Source organism: Falco punctatus (genome assembly GCF_963210335.1).
Source record: "Falco punctatus genome assembly, chromosome: 7".
Taxonomy (NCBI): domain Eukaryota; kingdom Metazoa; phylum Chordata; class Aves; order Falconiformes; family Falconidae; genus Falco; species Falco punctatus.
Window position 1 is genome coordinate 68,665,386 of NC_137587.1, and position 18,691 is coordinate 68,684,076.

An 18,691-nucleotide genomic window follows, 5' to 3' on the forward strand; every position below is an offset into this window, starting at 1 on the left:
GACCCTGGCTTTAAAGCGCTACGTTGCAAAGACTATTCTTCCCTTTTGCTCAAACATCCCCCCCCAGCTAGATCTAGTACAACACGTCTTGCAGCCAGTGTTGGTCAGGAATTTATTTGAAATACATCTACATTAGAAAAACTAGATATTTTTTTTCTTCAAATCACTCTAAAATATCAAAACTTATAAACTTTCCTTTGCTGCATGTAGGTTGTTCATGTGCAGTGTGTAAAATGCCCATGGCTCGGGGATGTAGATCACACCAGGGTACTTCTTCCTGAGAATTTTGTCATTCCACAGCCAAACCACCCAAAGAGCAATGAGGACCAGTGTTATGATGAAGGAGTAGAAGAGAAAAAGCCCATTGCTGTCCAGGACAAGTCCTTTGCGTTTCTGGTGCATCACTAAAGCCATCATGGCAAAGAAAGTGAAAATGTAGAGGATGAAGATCTGACCCTCCGTCACGAGGTACCTACAAAGCAAAACCACCTGTCAGTGCCCCCTGGGAGAAAGCACTGAGCCACAGCAGCCCCCAGCACCTCCAGCTTCACCTGGGGTTGGCGTCTCCCCCTTCTCCCTGCTCTGCATCCAGACAAACGAAGCTGTGCTGCTTTCTACTGCCAGCTTTTAAGCTGTGATTTGTTTTCCCATTTTTTACCAGTAATTTAACAACTGAGCTATGGGCTTCTTGAAGAGAACAGGTAAAGAAATGCGTGCCTAGTATGGGATTTGAAAGATGCTGGGCTCAGTTTGTGGGTGGGATGCTGAACAACAGAACCAAAGCCAGACTCTGGCTCTGACCCACGGATATTGTGCTCATTTAGTCTGAAAATCCACTGCTGCCCTTGTGCTGCATCTGGCAGTGGCCGGTCCTGAACGGGTGCTGGCAGGGGGAAGGAGGAATTGCACTCCCTGGTTCCTAATTGCTAGCACGTGAACTGCAAACTGCAGAGATTCACGCTGATCTATTTAAAGGAAGTGCAATGGGCTAACTGGGAACTGACCAAATCATCTTGATGATTTTGACTATCAAAAATTAATTTACTGTATAAAAACAATCTCAGCAGGGGGCAAAGCCATGGGCAAGAGAGAACACCATCTCTGAAGATGAATGAGAAGTTGTTTGGCTGCCATCAGGGAAACTGTTCAGGAAGATGAGGCTAATGAAAATGGGAAATAAATAAGACCTCTTTCAAAAGGCTATTTGGACCTGCAGGGCGAGCTGAGGAGGCAGCGTCTGAGCATCATGCAGGCGGCCTGGGCTCTGTGTAAAGTGCCTGGACAACTGGCAAGAGCATCTCCGTTGCCACCACCAAGCCGAGACCAGGCAGATGCACCGCAGGCACCAGGTGACCACTCCAAAATCAGCCAGGACCTGCCCAACAGCACAGCGAACGGCAGCCTTTGAAAGGGGGTAGACAGCAAGCACCGCGGAGGCTGGAAGCTGGAGCTCCAGCAATAACATGACCCACTGTGGTTGAAGAAACACCCCAGGCAGGGGCAGGAGTGCTGACGGGTGACCCTGAAATTGTCCCAGCTTGCAAAGGCTAGAGCGGCTGCAAATTTTAACACAATTTGATTTGACCTTCCAGACTTGTAGAGCAGATGCTGCAGCAAGTTCTGCCCTGGGGAGTGGAGAATCCCTGCCTGCACGCTGCAGGGCTGCCTGCGGCACTCCCTTGTCATCCCTCACCCATCCAGAGCGGGCAGGAGCCACTCACCAGTAATAAAGGCTGCTGGGCCCCATCAGAAGCAAGGCAGCCACTGGCATCCTGCTCTCCTCTTCAACAGGGGTGAAGCAGCCAGTGAAATATATAAACAGTATCAGGAAAAAAGGGATATACCTGCAAAGCGAAACAACTCCAATCAGTGGGGTGACCCTGGAAAGTGTTTAACCTCCCCACCCCCCACATCCAAACCACGCACGTAGGCAACTTCTGTACTTAAACCTGTAAATTAATTTGGTGAAGGAGCAGCAGCAGAGGCCGCCCAGCCTGCTGCGGCCACATGTGCTCAGGCAGGTGAAGCAGCAGGTCACCGGGGTGCAGGGTGCCGCTCCACGGGGTCCCGCAGTGCCAGTCAGGGCCGTCACCTCTCTGCCAGCATCACAGCTCTTGCTACGAGGTTACCACTGCATCCATACGACCGACAAAGGGCTGGCGGTGCCGGGTGCAGGGCTATTGTATGTCCTGCTGCACCGAGTGCTCCCGCAGATAATGAGACTTCTGGGGCTCTCGCAGGAAAAGCTCAAGTTTGCTGATTAGGTCAAACGCTGGGGCTCAAGTGCTCTGTTGAACAATTGCATTTGTTACACGCCTGGGCTGTCAGAGGCCGTGTCAGAGCGCTGTGTTGTGTTAAAAGCTGAACTGCAGGAAAGCAGGGTGTGGACCAGGGTTTCAACAACCTAACAGAGCCCTTTTTTATTTAAAAGAATGAGATTTGCTTGCTTCACAGCGCTCCAGGACCAGCAAATAAACCAGGAAAGCCTGATGGGGAAGAGATTCTCCTCCACTCGGAGCAATTTCAGGATTATCTGGCAGCAGCTAAAGGGCCAGACAGTCCTTTCTGGGGTCTTTGGTGCAGGCAGAGCAGCGGGACCAGCTCACGCTGGCAGGAGGGTGCTGCTGGGACCTGCCAGAGCCCACAGGCACCACCAGCATCACCTGCCCCTGGGTCAGCAAGCACAGCCTCACTGATGAAGCACACTGTCTGGCTGCAACAAGTGTTTCTAGGGTTGGCTTGGGGTAACAGCGCTGAAATCAGACCCTAACTGAGCTCCCTAGGTTACCATGGGCAAACGGTCTCTGTTACTGGGAGGCACTGGTCTGGCCATGCACGCAGCCCTTCCCTCTCACTGGACGGTCACTAAACAGATGCAGGGTAAAGGAGATGAGCGAGCAAAGGGCTAGAGAGCCCGGGCACAGTCGGTTTGTTTTGGGGTTAACCTCCAGAAGAGCAAAAAGGTGGGTGGTGACAGCCAAGGAGCCTGTGGAGCCCTCAGACCTGCACTGGAACCTGCCTCTTCACCTGGCTGTCCCGTGGAAGATGGTTGAGGGACGAGACCAGATGAGCTGTCAAACAACTGCCACATCCTAGAAACATCACTGAGACAGAGACAAAACCAGGGGGAACGGGCAGTTTTCCAAGGGAGGGATCTACTGTAATCACACTGGCTATGGCGACGTTATCCCCAGCCAGCTCTTATCAGCTGCATTTTATTTTTTTTTTTACATAGCAAACTATGATCAGATCAGACCTGCCCTTCCTTGTATTAGGTTCTGAGACCACTAGACAGACTGTAAATTGCTTACCACATCGAGTGACCTAAATACTCATCGTAGTAGTACAGCAGCTCAAAGGAATCAATCTGCAATGCAACGAAAAGAGATTTAAAAGGGCAGAGGGAACAGGATGCGATTAAATAAGAGCAAGCAATATTTTTTCAGTGCTTATATAAAACACAGCCTCTTTACCAGTGTCTCTGGCTTCAGGTTCTTGATGATGGGATTCTCTCTAACAGATAGATGGTGCTGGTAGCCACTGAAAATCAAGCGATGGTTTACGGAGTCCCCGACCAAGTGGATGCTGGCTCCCATGACAAACATGATGATGCTGACATAGACCATTGATCTCGGTAAGGTCTTGGGGGATCTCTCAATGAGCTAAAAACACAGAGATGTCTTGAGCAGTGAGGAGGTACGAGCAGAGACACGCGACAAATTCTGCCCCCGCTGACTTCAAGGTGCTTTGCAAAAAATCATCAAAAAACCAAGCAGGAGGCCTGCAGAAAGCTGCAGGTTGTGTGGCCGTATGGGCGTGAGCTGCTGCCTGCGATGGCCGGCACCCTGCCAGGGAAAACACAGTCGTTCCCCTGGGGACAGTGGTGTAACTGCACCGGACCGAGCTTCCCTGATTGCAGCTACTTTCCCTGAACACACCTCAGATGCGTTTCCACCAGCCTATGTGGCTTTCAGGTTTGAGCCCACACGTTATCCCTGGTTGCAAAATCAAACCCCATTTTCTTCCCCTCCTTAAACCTTTCTGCAAAGCAGCACCCTTAACCTGAGCCAAATCAGTGATGCAGTATGCAGCTTGGACCAAATCAGTGATGCAGTACTTTCCGAGAGAGTACTCAAAGCAATTTCAGCAGATATGATCAAAAGCAATAAATAAGGAACAGAAAGGCAGCCGCGTCCTTGGGTTCCTTGGCCAGGCGGATCTGCAGGGCTGGCTGTGCCCTCCAGCGGCAGGGAGAGCCTCCAGCAGCGTCCAGCCCAGCCCAGGCGCTTCCCTCCCCGGGCTCAGAGACACTTACTTGCTCCTTCCTAATTCCCTGCTGGATGATTTTTCGAAGGACTTCTGTTGAACTGTTTGGTTTAGGTGGTTTCCACCCCCCCCCCTCCTTTCTTCCTAACGGACTCGGACTCACCTCTCTGTATTTGCTTCTAAAGAGGATGCTGCATTTAAACCTGTACCTAGAAATACCTAATTGCCAGCAAAACCAGTTGAGGCAACCTTTTGAAGACCAGCTTTAGTGATGAGCTCTCCCTGTACCATCTCGTGGTCTGTGGAGGCAGGAACGTGAGGCTGGCGGGGAGCCCCGTGCTACTCAGAGCCTGGGGCGAGCCCCTTGCAAGCCTGCCTGGGGACGCGCAGCAGGAGCATCTCTCCAGAAAGGAGCTCCCCACTCAGCTTGCAAAGCGGGGAAGACCTCAAAAGACTTAAATCCCAGCTCAGGCTTTGGAGGGGATGCCAAGCCCGCCTCGGGAACCACAGGTCAGGGGGGATGCATCAGCCCAGCCCAAGGATCAGCTGGGGCCGCCTTCACCTCCCATCTCCCTGCTGCCAAATCAGCTTTGCAGCCTTCCATAAACAGTGAAAAGCTCCTTATTTGTATTTAATTTTGAAGCTTAACTTTCCCTTTCTCTGTAACTGCTGTATGAATGTCAGAGGACTCAGAGAGGATGAGGACAGCAAAAGGTTCAGCAAAGCTCTTGTCTGATGGAAAAGGACAGTGGGACACGTCCTTCGAGGGGACACTGGGCAAAAGCAACGCACCCTGAAAAACAAATGTTTTTTTGTTCTGTGGACCAACCCTTCCTTCTGTGCTGCCAGGGGAGTCCAAGATAGCAAATTTTAAACTGAAGGAGAATCCAGCCTGCAGAAATCAGCTATGCCAGACTGTGACGGGTCAGACTGAGGTTCAGAGCTTTCACATCCCCCAAAGGACTGGATCCTGAAAATTCCTTTTTGGCCACACTGGCATTTAGAATCTCCCAGACAGACTCAGGAGGGAGAGGATCATTTACATCTTAGGACATAATTCAATTTCTAGCTAATGAAGGTTAAAATATATTTATAATTGCTTTCTCATATCTTCTGGCTGCTAAGTATTTAATATAAGAAGATTTCTAATGATATGACAGTCTTTAACCTCATAAATGGTTCACACGATCCAGCGGCTGGCAGCTGAAGCAAGATAAATTCAAGCTAAAGATACAATTCTAATGTCGAAGAGCAAGTGTAATTAAGCCCTGAACAATTTAGAAAATCTACTGTAGTTCCAGCTGTCTCATAAGGTCTTTTAAGTCATGGATGGATGTTGTCTTAAAAATACACTTTGGCTCAGCCAGGGAGAAGGGCTCTAACTCCTGAATCCAGAGTTCCAGGGACAAGCGATTTACTTTGCATATGCAGGAAATTGAGTTGTATTGAGATGGTCACTGCCTTGCTTTTTAAAAGGTGGCATCACAAACTTTCTGGAGTTGCAAACCTCCAACGTACAGCATGGCCAGCTCACTCGCAGGAGTTTGTGAAAAACCGACATTTGTTCAACAAGTTCCTAACAAACTCAGTCTTTACAAAACTGTATTGTTTGCCCTGTTTTCACAACCGGCAATATTAAAAAAATCTAAGACCTGCACCTCGAGGTTTACCTTTAGCAGAAGAAATGGTGTGATAACATTGTAAGCCATGTGGAAATAATCGCCAGCGCTTGGTTTGTTTAGAGGAAACCACTCCAAAGGTAGGATTATCTGAGGATGGGGAGAAAGAAAGCACATCAGTGTATCCTCACCACCCAGTTTGCAATTACAGCCCCATCGCTGACAGAAAGACAGGGAGAGAAAAATCTTTGCTTTGCACGGCTGCTGCTTGCTAATTGTCAGCTTGACTTCACGTAGCTGTCAGTAACGAAGTTGGGCAGCTCTTCTTGCAGCAAGTGTCCCTAAAAGTGCAATCTGGAAGCGGGTGCTAAAGGCGTTGCATATTTACATCTCAGCCGTTTGCTCCTGCAGTGCTGCCCAAAGCCGATGCCACGAAGTTGTGTGGCCAAGCGAGCGAGCAAGGCATTTGGAAGTCCTGCAGCAGCGGTCCTCCATCAACCCTCTGCCACATGCAGATGCCAGCAATACACATATTTGAGGGTAATGGCCACTTCTGCCCTGCACTACGTGGACAGCAGCAGTCCCAAGCTCCAGAGATAGAGGTGAGGTATGGGGAAGAGCAGCAGGAACCTCTCCAGGTAACTTTTGTTATGAAAACATAAAGTTGTGGGGTGGATGACATGAAAAATATTCCTAGATAGCTTCCCTGGAAGCAACTAGAGCAACACATGTGGTACCAGTTACACCAGTACATCGCAGCAGTCCTCAAGGACAGCTCCTCAAGGGTGTCGAAAACAGCTCATGGGGTCTGCAGGGGACCACCACGGCTCTGCCCCCCTGTCCTCCACCCAAAGTAAGGTGATGGCAAGCAAAGCAGCAGGCCTGCCTCTGCCACACTCACCATCGCGATGGGACGCCCAAAGTCCAGCACCCAGTTCTGCAGAGTGAAGTAGAACCACAGGTCAAAGTGAAACGGGGAGGTCTTGAAGGTGTCCTCGTTCTTGACCGCTCCATGTCTACAGATGACAGAAGTGACAGTGTCAGTCTTAAGTCATAGAACAGGCTTCCAAGGAGGCAGGGAGCAGACCCCACGTCTGCATCCCCACCCGAAACCTGGGCTTCCCTGGCTGCCGCCATGTCTCTGAGCTTTGGGATCGGTGGAATAACAACAAAGTTGAGAGGCCAAGGAGAGGGGGAGATAGTACAGAAAGGCAAAATTTCGTTAATGAAAACTGCTACATCCCCATAAGAAGGCTCCTCCTGGCTGAGCACAAAAGCAGGGTGAAAAGCTTAAGTGCTGAATTAAGTGCAACTATTTTTAATTTTTGCATGACAAAGCAAAATTCAACTCCCATAGCACTTCTGTGGAATGCTAAAACTGCGTTGATGCCCGGTGGTACTCAAGCACAGGGATGCTCTGGATGTGCCATCACCTTCATCTTCCACTCTCAAGATCCTCTGCCTCTGCAAAGCAAGGCCGGATCCAGCCCCGCTGAAGTCTTTCCATCAAATAACCCTCCAACACCATCGGACCGTCACCTCCCCCGGGGGAGAAGAGGATCAACTCCTCTCCCGTGGTGCCGAGACCACCACGGTGTCAGCTGTGAGCTTGTGCTACCTGAGCCCACGGTCCAAACCCAATGGATGGAGGAAGAGGATGGTGGTACCCGGGACAAGCCGGGTGCCCTGGAGAGCAGCGGCGCCGGGAAGAGGCTGTCAGACCCTGGACCAGCTGGGGTAACCCAGGTAAGCCAGGACGAGGATGCCCGGGACAAGACCGCAGCGGCTGGTGCCGTGGCCGAGCGGGGGGACCCTACACGGGGCCTGGGGACCCCGACCCTCCGGGACAGCCCGGACAACCGCAGCACCCGGGATGGTGGGGGCAGCACCCGGGATGGCGCTGGGGAAGCCCGGGGCAGGGCGAGCCGGGGGGCGGGATGGGCTGGGGACCCCCGGGGAACGGGGGGAGAGGGGGTTCCCGTTCCCGTGCCTCCCCGCCGCCGCCCCCGGCCCCGCCGCTCACCTGCCCGGGTAGAGCGGCCCGGCGGGCTGGGGGGAGCCCGGGGCCGCCACCGGGAAGGGCCGCCGCCGCGCCGTGCCCTGCATGTGCCCGCCCAGCCCGGCCCGGCCCGGCTCGGCTCGGCTCGGCTCGGCCCGGCCCGGCTCGGCTCGGCTCGGCTCGGCACCGCGCGGCTCCGCCAGGGCCCCGCCTCGGCGCCGGGGGACGAGCAGCGGCTGCGCGACCAGTGGCCTGGGGACCGCCCCGGCCGGGGCGGGGAGCGCGGGGCGGGGGCAGCCCGGCTCGGCACAGCCCATCCACCGCGGCCCGGCTCGGCCCGGCCCAGCTCGGTTCGGCCCTGCTCAGGCCGGCCTGGGCTCAGCGCAGCTCAACCAAGCCTGGCTTGGCCCAGTTCAGCCCAGCCCAGTTCAGCCCAGCCCGGCCCAGTTCAGTCTGGCCCGGTTCAGCCCAGCCTGGCTCAGCCAAGCCCAGCCTCCCCTCCCCATGCCAAATCCAAGCGGCTCGTTTTGCCTCCCTGCCCCCCCCCAGCAGGAGCGACCATTCTTGCTGTTTCACACCGGGAGGCAGAGGAGCAGGACCACATTTAACTCCAGGACGTATTTAACTCCAGGATGTATTTAACTCCAGGACGTATTTAACTTCCTAATTGCTCTGCAGCTGACGAGCCTTTGGCCCCCACGTGCAGCCAGCACCACATCCCCACCTGGCCAGGAGCAGGGGTTCGGCCGGGGGCAGGGAGCACCCATCCTGCGCTCGCCGTGCCCTTTGAAGCCCGAGGGTCCGTGGAAACGAAGCGTCGGGCGCAGCTCTGCCTCCCCGCCACGGGCAGACTGCTCCGTGCGGCTCCACGTGGCGGGTCACACCCCCGCTACCCTGCGACGAGACCACCTGCCTTCGGCGCCACGTGGCCAGGCACGCAGGCATCGTCACTGCGGGAAGCCAGGAGACACGGATGCCATGCCCTGTTCCCTCTCCCCCATATTGCCCAGATAAACACCCTTGGGTCGGGATGACTCGCGGGCAGTAGAAGTGTGAGGCAGGGAAGGATTTGCACCCACGGGTCTTAATTTGCACCCCTGGCAGCGGTAGTTTGGGGTCTAAATCGGGAGATGCACCTGCATGTGAAACAGGCGGCGCGCCCCATGGGGTGAAACATGCGCCGTGGCCAGGGGAAGCAGGTGTCCCATGGACTCATGAAACCCCTCAGCCTCTGCCCCTGCTCCTGGGGGGCTGCTGTGGGCACCAGGGGGGGTCAGGGTTCGCAGGTGCTCAGGGACCCTCAGGATCAGCTACTGGGAGCTCTGCAGTAACTACACCACCATGTTTGTGTCTCTCCTTCCTCGGCTGTGCGCAGCCATGTCCTTGAGATGGTCATCGGGGATAATCATGTAGAGCTGCGCCACAGCTCTCCACCGGGGAAGCATGGTCCACGCCACGGTGAGCCAGACCCACCAAAGCTGCCGAGGCTCCGAGAAGCTGCAGAACGGAGACCTCGGTGGTGCTGCCAGGAGGGATGGTGGCAACGCCGGCAGTCCCTCAAGGGACCCTCCCTGCACTGTTCATGCTAATCCACGAGGGAACACGAGCGACACCCAGGCAGTGCTCATTGAAAAAAAAAATAAATCCTTGAAGAGTGGAGGAGATTGTTGAGGTAATGGAGACAGGTTCCACTTAAACTTACCACGAACCCTGCATGTCATGCTGTACCTTACACGCGTATGTGGCTGCTAAAAGCTGATCCTCCTTGACTGGACACCGCAGCGCTGACCGCAGCCTGATTTGCTTCCTCCTCGCCTCTCCCGAGCTCCTTTTGGCAACGCCGGCCACGCAGCCAGGCCGCTGCTCCCATACATAATGCACGGCCCGGCCCGCACAGAAGTTTCCACAAAGAGCTGCAGCTCCAGTTGCATGATTTTAAATTAACTATTAATACGGCTAATACCGGATCCCCTTGAAAACAGCGGCACACAACAGAGAGCGGCACAGGCTGTGTATCATCTTACTCACTGCAGCCTTTATTTGTCTCATGTAACTGGTCACGGCGTGGGGCACCTCCTGAAGGTCTCTGGGAGATGATCTGTGCTGCGGAAAGGAGAGGCGGCCAAGCAGGTGGGTGGAAATTAGCTCTTTGTTAAGCTGATATGCCGAGAGGCTGCTAATGGTGTCCCTGAAACTGAGGATGAAGCTCCTGCACGTGCTGTGACTGGTGTTGGGGTGGAGTCATGGCTGAGGTGATGAAAGCTGCTGGTGCCTTCTTTAAAAAAAAAAAACAAACAGCAAACTGAACCAAACAAACCCCAACCCAAGCCAACCCAACCTAACCCAACCCAATCCAACCCACCCAATCCAACTGAACCAGACCTGCCCCAACCCAATCCAACCTAATCCAACCTAATCCAACCAACCCATCCTCGCTGAACCCAGCCCAACCCAATCCAATCAACCCCATCCAACTGACCCAGACCCACCCCAACCCAACCTAACCCAGCCCAATCCAACCCACCCAATCCAACTGACCCAAACCTGCCCCAACCCAAGCCAACTGAACCCAACCCACCCGAACCAACCAACCCATTCTTGCAGAATCCAACTGAATCCAACCAACCCATCCTCACTGAACCCAATCCAACCAACCCTCCTTGCTGAACACAGCCCAATGCAACCCAACCCAACCAACCCATCCTTGCCGTACCCAGCCCACCCCACCCCAACCCACCCATCCTTGCCGTACCCAGCCCACCCAACCCAACCCACCCATCCTTGCTGAATTCAAGCAAATCCAAACAACCCATCCTTGCTGAACCCACCCCAATCCAACCCACCCATCCTTGCCGTACCCAGCCCACCCCAACCCAACCCACCCATCCTTGCCATACCCAGCCCACCCCAGTCCAACCCACCCATCCTTGCCATACCCAGCCCACCCCAGTCCAACCCGCCCATCCTTGCCGTACCCAGCCCACCCCAGTCCAACCCACCCATCCTTGCCGTACCCAGCCCAGCCCAACCGACCCTTGCTGAGCCAGACCCAACAGCCCGGCTGGACCCAGCCCAGCGGCAGCAAGCGCGGGGGGCCGGGCCCAGCGCAGCCACCCGAGGAGCGCCCTGTGCCGCCCGCAGCCCGGAACGTCCGTGCGCTGCCGCCGGTTGCCGGGGGGGAGCGGGGAAAGGGCGCGGCGCTTCCGCTTTCGCTTCCGGAGCGGGCGGCGGGGGCGGAGCGGCGGCGGGCGGCCGTGCCCGCCAGCTCCCGGCAGGGCCCTTCCCGCGGCCCGTAGCGGTGCCCCGCGGCCGGCGCGGCCCTCTGCGGCCGGCGGAGCAGCGCCGGGACCCGCTCCCTGCCTGGCCGCTCTCCGCGGCTCTCCGTGGGGCGGGACCGGGGGCCGTGCCGCGGGTTCGCGTCCCCGCCGCGGCGGCGCCCGGGGATGGGCCGCGGGCCCGGGGCGGGCGGCGGGGGCGGGTGAGGTGGCGGCGGGCGCTGGGGCTGCCTCGTCTCGCCGCTGGCCCGCGGGGGCTGGCCCGGCCCGGGGGGCGGCTGGCCCCGCGGGGGCCGCATGTGCCCCACGCCGGGCACCGAGGCAGGACGGAGGAGGAGGCGGAGGGAGAGGCCGCCCCGGCGGCGGGGCAGGCCGGTAGGCCCGAGCAGGGCCGGCCCGGTCGTCGGGGCCGCAGCCGGGAGGAAGAGGAGGCAGCGATGGAGGGCCTGGCCGGGTACGTGTACAAGGCGGCGAGCGAGGGGCGAGTGCTGACCCTGGCCGCGCTGCTCCTCAACCGCTCCGAGAGCGACATCAAGTACCTGCTGGGCTACGTCAGCCAGCACGGCGGGCAGCGATCCACGCCGCTCATCATCGCCGCCCGCAACGGCCACACCAAGGTGGTCCGCCTGCTCCTGGAGCACTACCGCGTGCAGACCCAGCAGACCGGCACGGTCCGCTTCGACGGGTACGTAGAGCTCCCTGCTGCCCGCCGCCATCCCGCCGAGAAATGGGTGTCGGTACCAGCACGGCACAGGGGCTCGGCACCGCGCCGCTCCCTCAGCCGCTGCTGGGAACGTTGCTTTATTGGCTATAAAAATGCCTTTGCTGTTTGGGATCCCCCGCCAGATGCTTTATGAGTCGTAAATGCCTTTGCCCTTCCGAGATCCCCCACCTAAAACTGCGGACAGAACAGCATTTGCTGCAGCCTCCAGAGCTCCTTGTCGAGTGTCCACCTGGTGAGCAGGTCACCCCCTGTCCTCCTGCGGTGCCCAGAATGGCCTTTTCTGTGACATCGCTCACTGCCAGGGGTGACTGCAGGCAGTGGTTAGGGTAGGGTGGTACCTGCACACCAGGAGTCCGGCCTTTGTGTACTGAAACTGAGGGTTTGTCAGTGTCCAGCCCAGATATCCTGAGGAAAATCCCTTCCTCGCTGCTGGAGGCCAACGTATGGGATGGGCGGGAGTGAAATGTGACATTTTAGGATGGTAAGGGAGGGAGGAGGGTGCCAGGCCCTCACCTGGGGCCATGGTGCTGGTGCTGCTCTTTGGGGAGAAGCCTGGCGGTGATGTCCAGGTCCCTGGGCAGCATGCTGCCGTGGGAGAACGAAGAGGAATGTTGTTTTTAAAATCTCCTATAGTGCTCATTGAGTTCTTGCCTGTATGTCAATCTTAAACGTAAGGCTGACTAATCCTGAAGGTAGATTGGTCTTCTCAACAGCTTCAGGTTTTGCAGGTAGCTTGCACAGGAGGAGAACTCACATCAGATACTGAGTGAGACGGATCGTAATGGGTCCCCACTGATATCTTTCATCTGTCTCCTACTTGATGAGTTGGAGTTATGCCTGTGCAGCTCTACCTGGCCCAGGGAAAGACTGGCTTCGTTCTTGCATGCTGAATGAGGGGGAGGAACTGACTTCATTGTGCTTTCGGTTTTTGTCTTTCTTCCTCTTCTCTTCCAGCCCTTTTTTTTTTTTTTTTACAAACAAAAAACTGGTTGAGAATGCCTAGGGTGAGGTCTGTCCCAAATTCACTTAAAGGCAAGGCCTCTGTTGACAGAAAGCCATGGGAAGGGCTGTCAGTCCCTCTCTGCTGCTGCTGAATTTTCTCATTTCTCATGCTGAGCCTTGATGGGATGGGATCTGCTTGCCAGAGCCTCTGCCTGGTACAGATTAAAGGAGATGTTGTCTGAGACACAATGGGCACAGTGGGAGTCACGGCCTGCTGAGGAGAGAGGAAAGCATGTGATCCCTGAATTATTGTCATTCTTCTTGAGATAAGGTGGCACACAGCAACTCTTCTTTGGCCTCCAGGCTTTTGCCTTGTAAATATATACTTGTAGCGCACCAATAAATTACCTCGTGTTCCTCAACAAATCCTCTGCCCTGACTTTCCTTCTGTTTTAATATAAAAGGATTTTAATGTGACTATTTAGAAATTGAGGATCTTCTTACTGTGAATAGAGGTGTAGTCATCCCTGTGTGCCAGAGCGCTTGAACAGCCTCTGAAGTGTTGTCTAGAGGTGTTGGATTTACAAACGGCCACACAACTGGTCCTGTTGAGCTATGTGAGAGCTTCATAAAAGGGTAAAAATCACTGTTAAAATTAAGTTGGTGCCTTACGCTATCTTAACTTTGGGAAATGTGACTGTTTGGACATACAGAAGTAAGGAATTTGCCCCTCCTTTGTGATTGAGTGTGCTTTGAGCGCGTATTAACTGTGGTGCGAATGCCGCCTCTTTCTGCATTTAAGTGCTACTTCAGAAATTGGGGAAATGGAAAGGACATCAGCCTTTATCTTTGTAGTTACACAATATGCTGAATTTGGAAATGAAAACAGCTTAAGAAACTGTGACGCTTTGCTAAAGTTAACTGTCCCCTCATTTACGCGTGCCAGCAGGCTGTCTACAAAGCCATGATGTAAAACAGATCTCTGAAACAGTCCGGGGCAGAAGAACTTCTGCTTTTTAAAATTTTATTTTATTCCTGGAGTTCCATCTGTGTAACTAGACTGCTGGTCTGGTTTACGGTGTGGTCTCTCGAATATGAAATATTGGCGCAGCGGAAGCGGCGGCAATTTTGCAGCTTGGGGGAGAGAGAACAAGTGAAGTGGTAGGAAATTTTTAAGCTAGCTTTGCCGCCGGGGTCGGTGTATTGCATAGCTATGCTGTTATTCATGTCAGAGTTTGTTGGTTTTCTTTTTGTATCAATATGTCAATTTTAAAGTTTTCTCTCTTCCTTTGATGTGCCGGTTTCTGCACAGCAGAAACAAAGCAGCAGTAATTCTCCTAACTGTTCTTCCTGAGACCCCTGTAGGCTGAGGGCTGGAGCCTGCAGGTAGGATTTTCAAAGCAGCCCAGGCAGTACTAGTGCAAAATGTGGCTAAATCCCCAGGCTGCTTTGAAGTTTCAACTTCCAACACTTCTTCCTTTGGGAGGTCTGTGTGCTTGATAAGTCTGTCATTCTTTTACCTTGCCTATCCTGGTAAGTTCCTTCAAGTACAAAAATAGGATGGCTATAAAATACCTTTTAATGGCTGGGTATGTACGTGCCTGTTGCATACTGCTGGGCCGACTGTAAAAGACGCTTTTCAAAAGGCGTCAGTCTAACCACTTCTTTTTGTCTTTACTTTTTCAGCTTTGTCATTGATGGAGCCACAGCTCTCTGGTGTGCAGCAGGAGCCGGCCACTTTGAAGTAGTCAAATTGCTGGTGAGTCACGGCGCCAACGTGAATCACACGACAGTCACCAATTCGACTCCCCTGAGGGCTGCGTGTTTCGATGGCAGACTGGACATTGTGAAATACCTGGTAGAAAACAATGCCAACATCAGCATCGCCAACAAGTACGACAACACTTGCCTTATGATTGCAGCTTACAAAGGCCACACAGACGTGGTGAGGTACCTACTCGAGCAGCATGCGGATCCCAACGCCAAAGCCCACTGTGGTGCCACGGCATTGCACTTCGCGGCCGAAGCCGGTCACTTGGAAATAGTGAGGGAGCTGGTTAAGTGGAAGGCGGCGATGATGGTCAACGGCCATGGGATGACTCCGCTGAAAGTCGCTGCTGAGAGCTGCAAAGCTGACGTTGTAGAGCTGCTGCTTGCTCACGCCGACTGTGATAGGAGAAGCCGGATTGAAGCTCTGGAACTTCTGGGTGCCTCATTTGCAAATGACAGAGAAAACTATGATATAATGAAGACTTACCACTATTTATATTTAGCGATGCTGGAGAGGTACCGAGACAGCGAGAATATAATTGAAAAAGAAGTTCTTCCACAAATTGAAGCTTATGGAAACAGGACTGAATGCAGGACTCCTCAGGAATTAGAGTCTATTAGGCAGGACAGAGATGCCCTTCACATGGAAGGCCTCATTGTGCGGGAAAGAATTCTGGGCTCGGACAATATTGATGTTTCTCACCCCATTATTTACCGTGGGGCTGTATATGCAGATAACATGGAGTTTGAACAGTGTATCAAGCTATGGCTGCATGCGTTGCATCTAAGGCAAAAAGGCAACAGGAACACTCATAAGGACCTCCTAAGGTTTGCTCAAGTCTTTTCTCAGATGATACACCTAAACGAGCCTGTTAAAGCCAAGGACATCGAGAGCGTTCTGAGGTGCAGTGTCTTGGAAATAGAACAAGGCATGTCCCGGATCAAAACCACCCAAGACTCTGACATCCACACAGCCATGGACAACTACGAATGCAACATTTTTACCTTTCTCTACTTAGTCTGCATCTCTACCAAGACCCAGTGCAGTGAAGAGGATCAGTCGCGAATCAACAAACAGATTTATAACTTGATTCACCTCGATCCCAGAACTCGGGACGGCTCTAGTTTGCTGCATCATGCTGTCAATTCCAGCACACCAGTTGATGACTTCCACACGAATGATGTCTGCAGCTTTCCAAACGCACTTGTCACAAAACTTTTGCTAGATTGTGGTGCTGACGTGAACGCTGTGGACAACGAAGGGAATAGTCCGCTCCACATCATTGTCCAATACCACAGGCCCATCAGTGACTTCTTGACATTGCATTCCATCATCATTAGCCTGGTGGAGGCTGGTGCTCATACAGACATGACGAATAAGCAGAAGAAGACCCCTCTTGATAAAAGTACAACAGGGGTGTCTGAAATACTCCTTAAAACTCAAATGAAGCTGAGTCTCAAGTGCCTGGCTGCCCGAGCAGTACGGATCTATAACATCAGCTACCAAAACCAGATCCCCAGAACTCTGGAAGAATTTGTGAAGTTTCACTAGGCTACATAAAGTCTTTCGTTGGTGGTGCTATCATGGGATGACATCAGTTGCAGACAGCAGAATACATATGTATACATGAAGTTGGTTTTCTCTATTCTTTTGGGTTTGGGTTCCTCTGGATTCAGTCTGCAGCCTCAGTTCTCGTGCAGCTCTTGGGGTGGGGCGAGGTGGGGGTGGGGGGCCAGGAAAAAGCCACATAATTTTCCTGTAGTAAAGTCTGATGTTTGCGATTTTGGTCATTTATTTTAATTAAAAGAATTACTTCTTTATCTCTTGGTTTTTGTAAACAAAGTGAGAAGAATCCCGATGGAACTTGTGCAGAATGTTTTGTTTCCAGTACGCATCTCCACTTTTTAGGTAGTTATTTAAAGGCACCTCTGAAAACCCATGTCACTGTGCTACTGAGGTGGTAGCTTTGCAAATTTTAAAACTTCTTGGAGCGAGGTAAGAACAGTTGGAAATCAATGCGGTAGTTGGTTAAAAGTGAAGTCTCGACATACAGAGCAATCCATTGCTCTCATACCTCACCATCTTTTTATGCCTTTCAGTTTATGCTGAAGATGTTGGTAACATTAAAAATTTTATTTTTTGTTAATTAAATTTTGAGCAGCAGTTACAAACAGCTACAGATGTATGGAATGCTCTGTTAGGAAATACAGGTTTAAATTCAGTATGATACGTTCATCTAATAGTCGAAATATCAAGCTCTTCATTTACACTACTACAGTAAGTATTGAATAACTTTTGAAAAAGGAACTTGCACCTTGACTGAAATGAACTGGAGTCATGGTTTCTTTTTATGTAGCTAAGTTGCTCATATATAAAGATCATGCATGGATACCTAGAAAATTTATAGGGTATTTGTGTTTGTGTGTGTCCCAACATTTCAAAATGCTTTTAACTTGTTTTTTGTTGTTTCAATGATCAACATGCACCTTTTTGACTCAAAAGTATGTAAAACTGCACTCTTGGATTCCAAATGCTGTATCTTCCTAATGGAGTACTCTGTCGCCAAAGAGAGTCTTCCTTGAAACTGCTTGAAACTGGCTTTTCCAATATGCGTGGAGTCTGTGCCTCCCTGAATTGGACTTGAGGATTTTTCGTGATTTTTACTCCTTTCATGATGAAAATCTCTATTAAAACTGATTTTTAAAAAATTGTCCTACCAGAAGATCTTTTATGATAAGCAACTGATTGTATACTAACACTGTTGCTTGAGAAAGTACTTCTCCTTGGTAGAAGTTGCAGATACTCCGACAGTAAAATGTCACTTGTTTTGACAGGCTACTGAAAACTGTTTATTTGAAATGCAGCTTTTTAACTGTCAGATGATGAAAGAATGTTCTGTAGGTTTTTTTTAAACAATCTGGGTAGAACTTTTAAGGCGAGATTTGGGCACACGTTTCTATTTGTATTACGAATAAATAAACATTGAATGTGGAATGAGCTTGTAACTCTTAATTTTTGCCTGGTGCCAAGCAGAATAGTGCTGCTTAGATTGTGTGGTACTGTAGGTGCTGGCTGTTGTGTCTCCTTCAAGGGAAAAGCTTTAGAAATACTGTGTCTTCTAAGCTGCAGACTTTGCTAGGAATTAGCTCCTAAAATGAAAAATGTGTCTGTCGCTCATATCTCGGGTGGGTTGGACTGCTGCTCGTAAAAAACATGACTTGCAGTCAGGCAAAGTGGCAAAGCCAAATGCAGCCTCTTGGGGCCTTAATGCAACAAGTGGATGCTATCGAACGGTTGGGAAGGTGTTTGTGCTGCTGTCAGTTGTTACCCTAAATGTCTTCCTCCTGTGTGCTGAGATGTGTTCATCTGAAGTCAGCAGGAAAGCTGCAGTTTTGTATTTTGCTGAGAGTTTACAGTTTTTAGCCTGGCTGTTGGAAATGCAAAGAAGTGTTTTAAGTTGCTGTGGCTCATTGCAAGAACTGGGGATGCTTTTAGTCTCCCACTTTGGGATTGTGTCCGTTACTGCTAAAGCTTTGAACTCAAAACTCGAACAACTTGAGACCATGTATCAGATGATTGTTATTTACCTGGTAAAGTTGCTGGTAGCTGACTTGGTTAAAGTAAAACCAGTATATGAATTGGTGCGTATGTGTTTCAGAAAAAAAGTTTTCTGTTATACTGTGCTGTGTGCTTCAAACAGAGATCTGATGCCTTGCTGTTCCTTTTTACACTTGCACATTTGTAATCTGTGATGTGCCTGTAGCTAGAAATGAGTCAGGGGTCCCTGAGCCTGTTTGACTTGGGTGAGTGGGGGAAGGAGAGGAGAGGGCTGACCGCTTGCAGCGACTTGCACTGCTCGCTGTGTAACAAAGTGTTCTGGATCGGAAATCATGGTGAGTTGTGGTGTCATTGACTGAGACGGTATTTCCTTGCACTGTGTGGTTTTTGTTTGTGTTTTGTTTCCTCAGGACCTGTTTCTGACATGGAGTAATCTTAACGTGTTGTGTTCTTGTGAAATACCTGTATAAAACCGTTCCTGGAACTAGTGCACATGCTTGAAATATCTGTAGGTAATAATAAGGTGAAGGAAGCTGC

The 18,691-nt window shown here is 52.0% G+C and overlaps 2 protein-coding genes across 2 annotated transcripts; one reads left to right on the forward strand and one right to left on the reverse strand.

Moving 5' to 3' along the window:
* Window positions 1–98: 98 nt before the first annotated feature.
* On the reverse strand, window positions 99–8,251 carry CLN6 (CLN6 transmembrane ER protein). Its single transcript, XM_080396980.1, has 7 exons — window positions 7,909–8,251; window positions 6,787–6,901; window positions 5,937–6,035; window positions 3,474–3,662; window positions 3,312–3,367; window positions 1,722–1,844; window positions 99–472 (listed from the first exon to the last, which is right to left on the reverse strand). Exons 1-7 carry the CDS (start codon window positions 8,199–8,201, stop codon window positions 184–186), a joined length of 1,164 nt encoding a protein of 387 aa, XP_080253106.1. The 5' UTR covers window positions 8,202–8,251; the 3' UTR covers window positions 99–183.
* Window positions 8,252–11,099: 2,848 nt separating this feature from the next.
* On the forward strand, window positions 11,100–17,593 carry FEM1B (fem-1 homolog B). Its single transcript, XM_080396960.1, has 2 exons — window positions 11,100–11,844; window positions 14,512–17,593. Exons 1-2 carry the CDS (start codon window positions 11,597–11,599, stop codon window positions 16,145–16,147), a joined length of 1,884 nt encoding a protein of 627 aa, XP_080253086.1. The 5' UTR covers window positions 11,100–11,596; the 3' UTR covers window positions 16,148–17,593.
* Window positions 17,594–18,691: the final 1,098 nt, after the last annotated feature.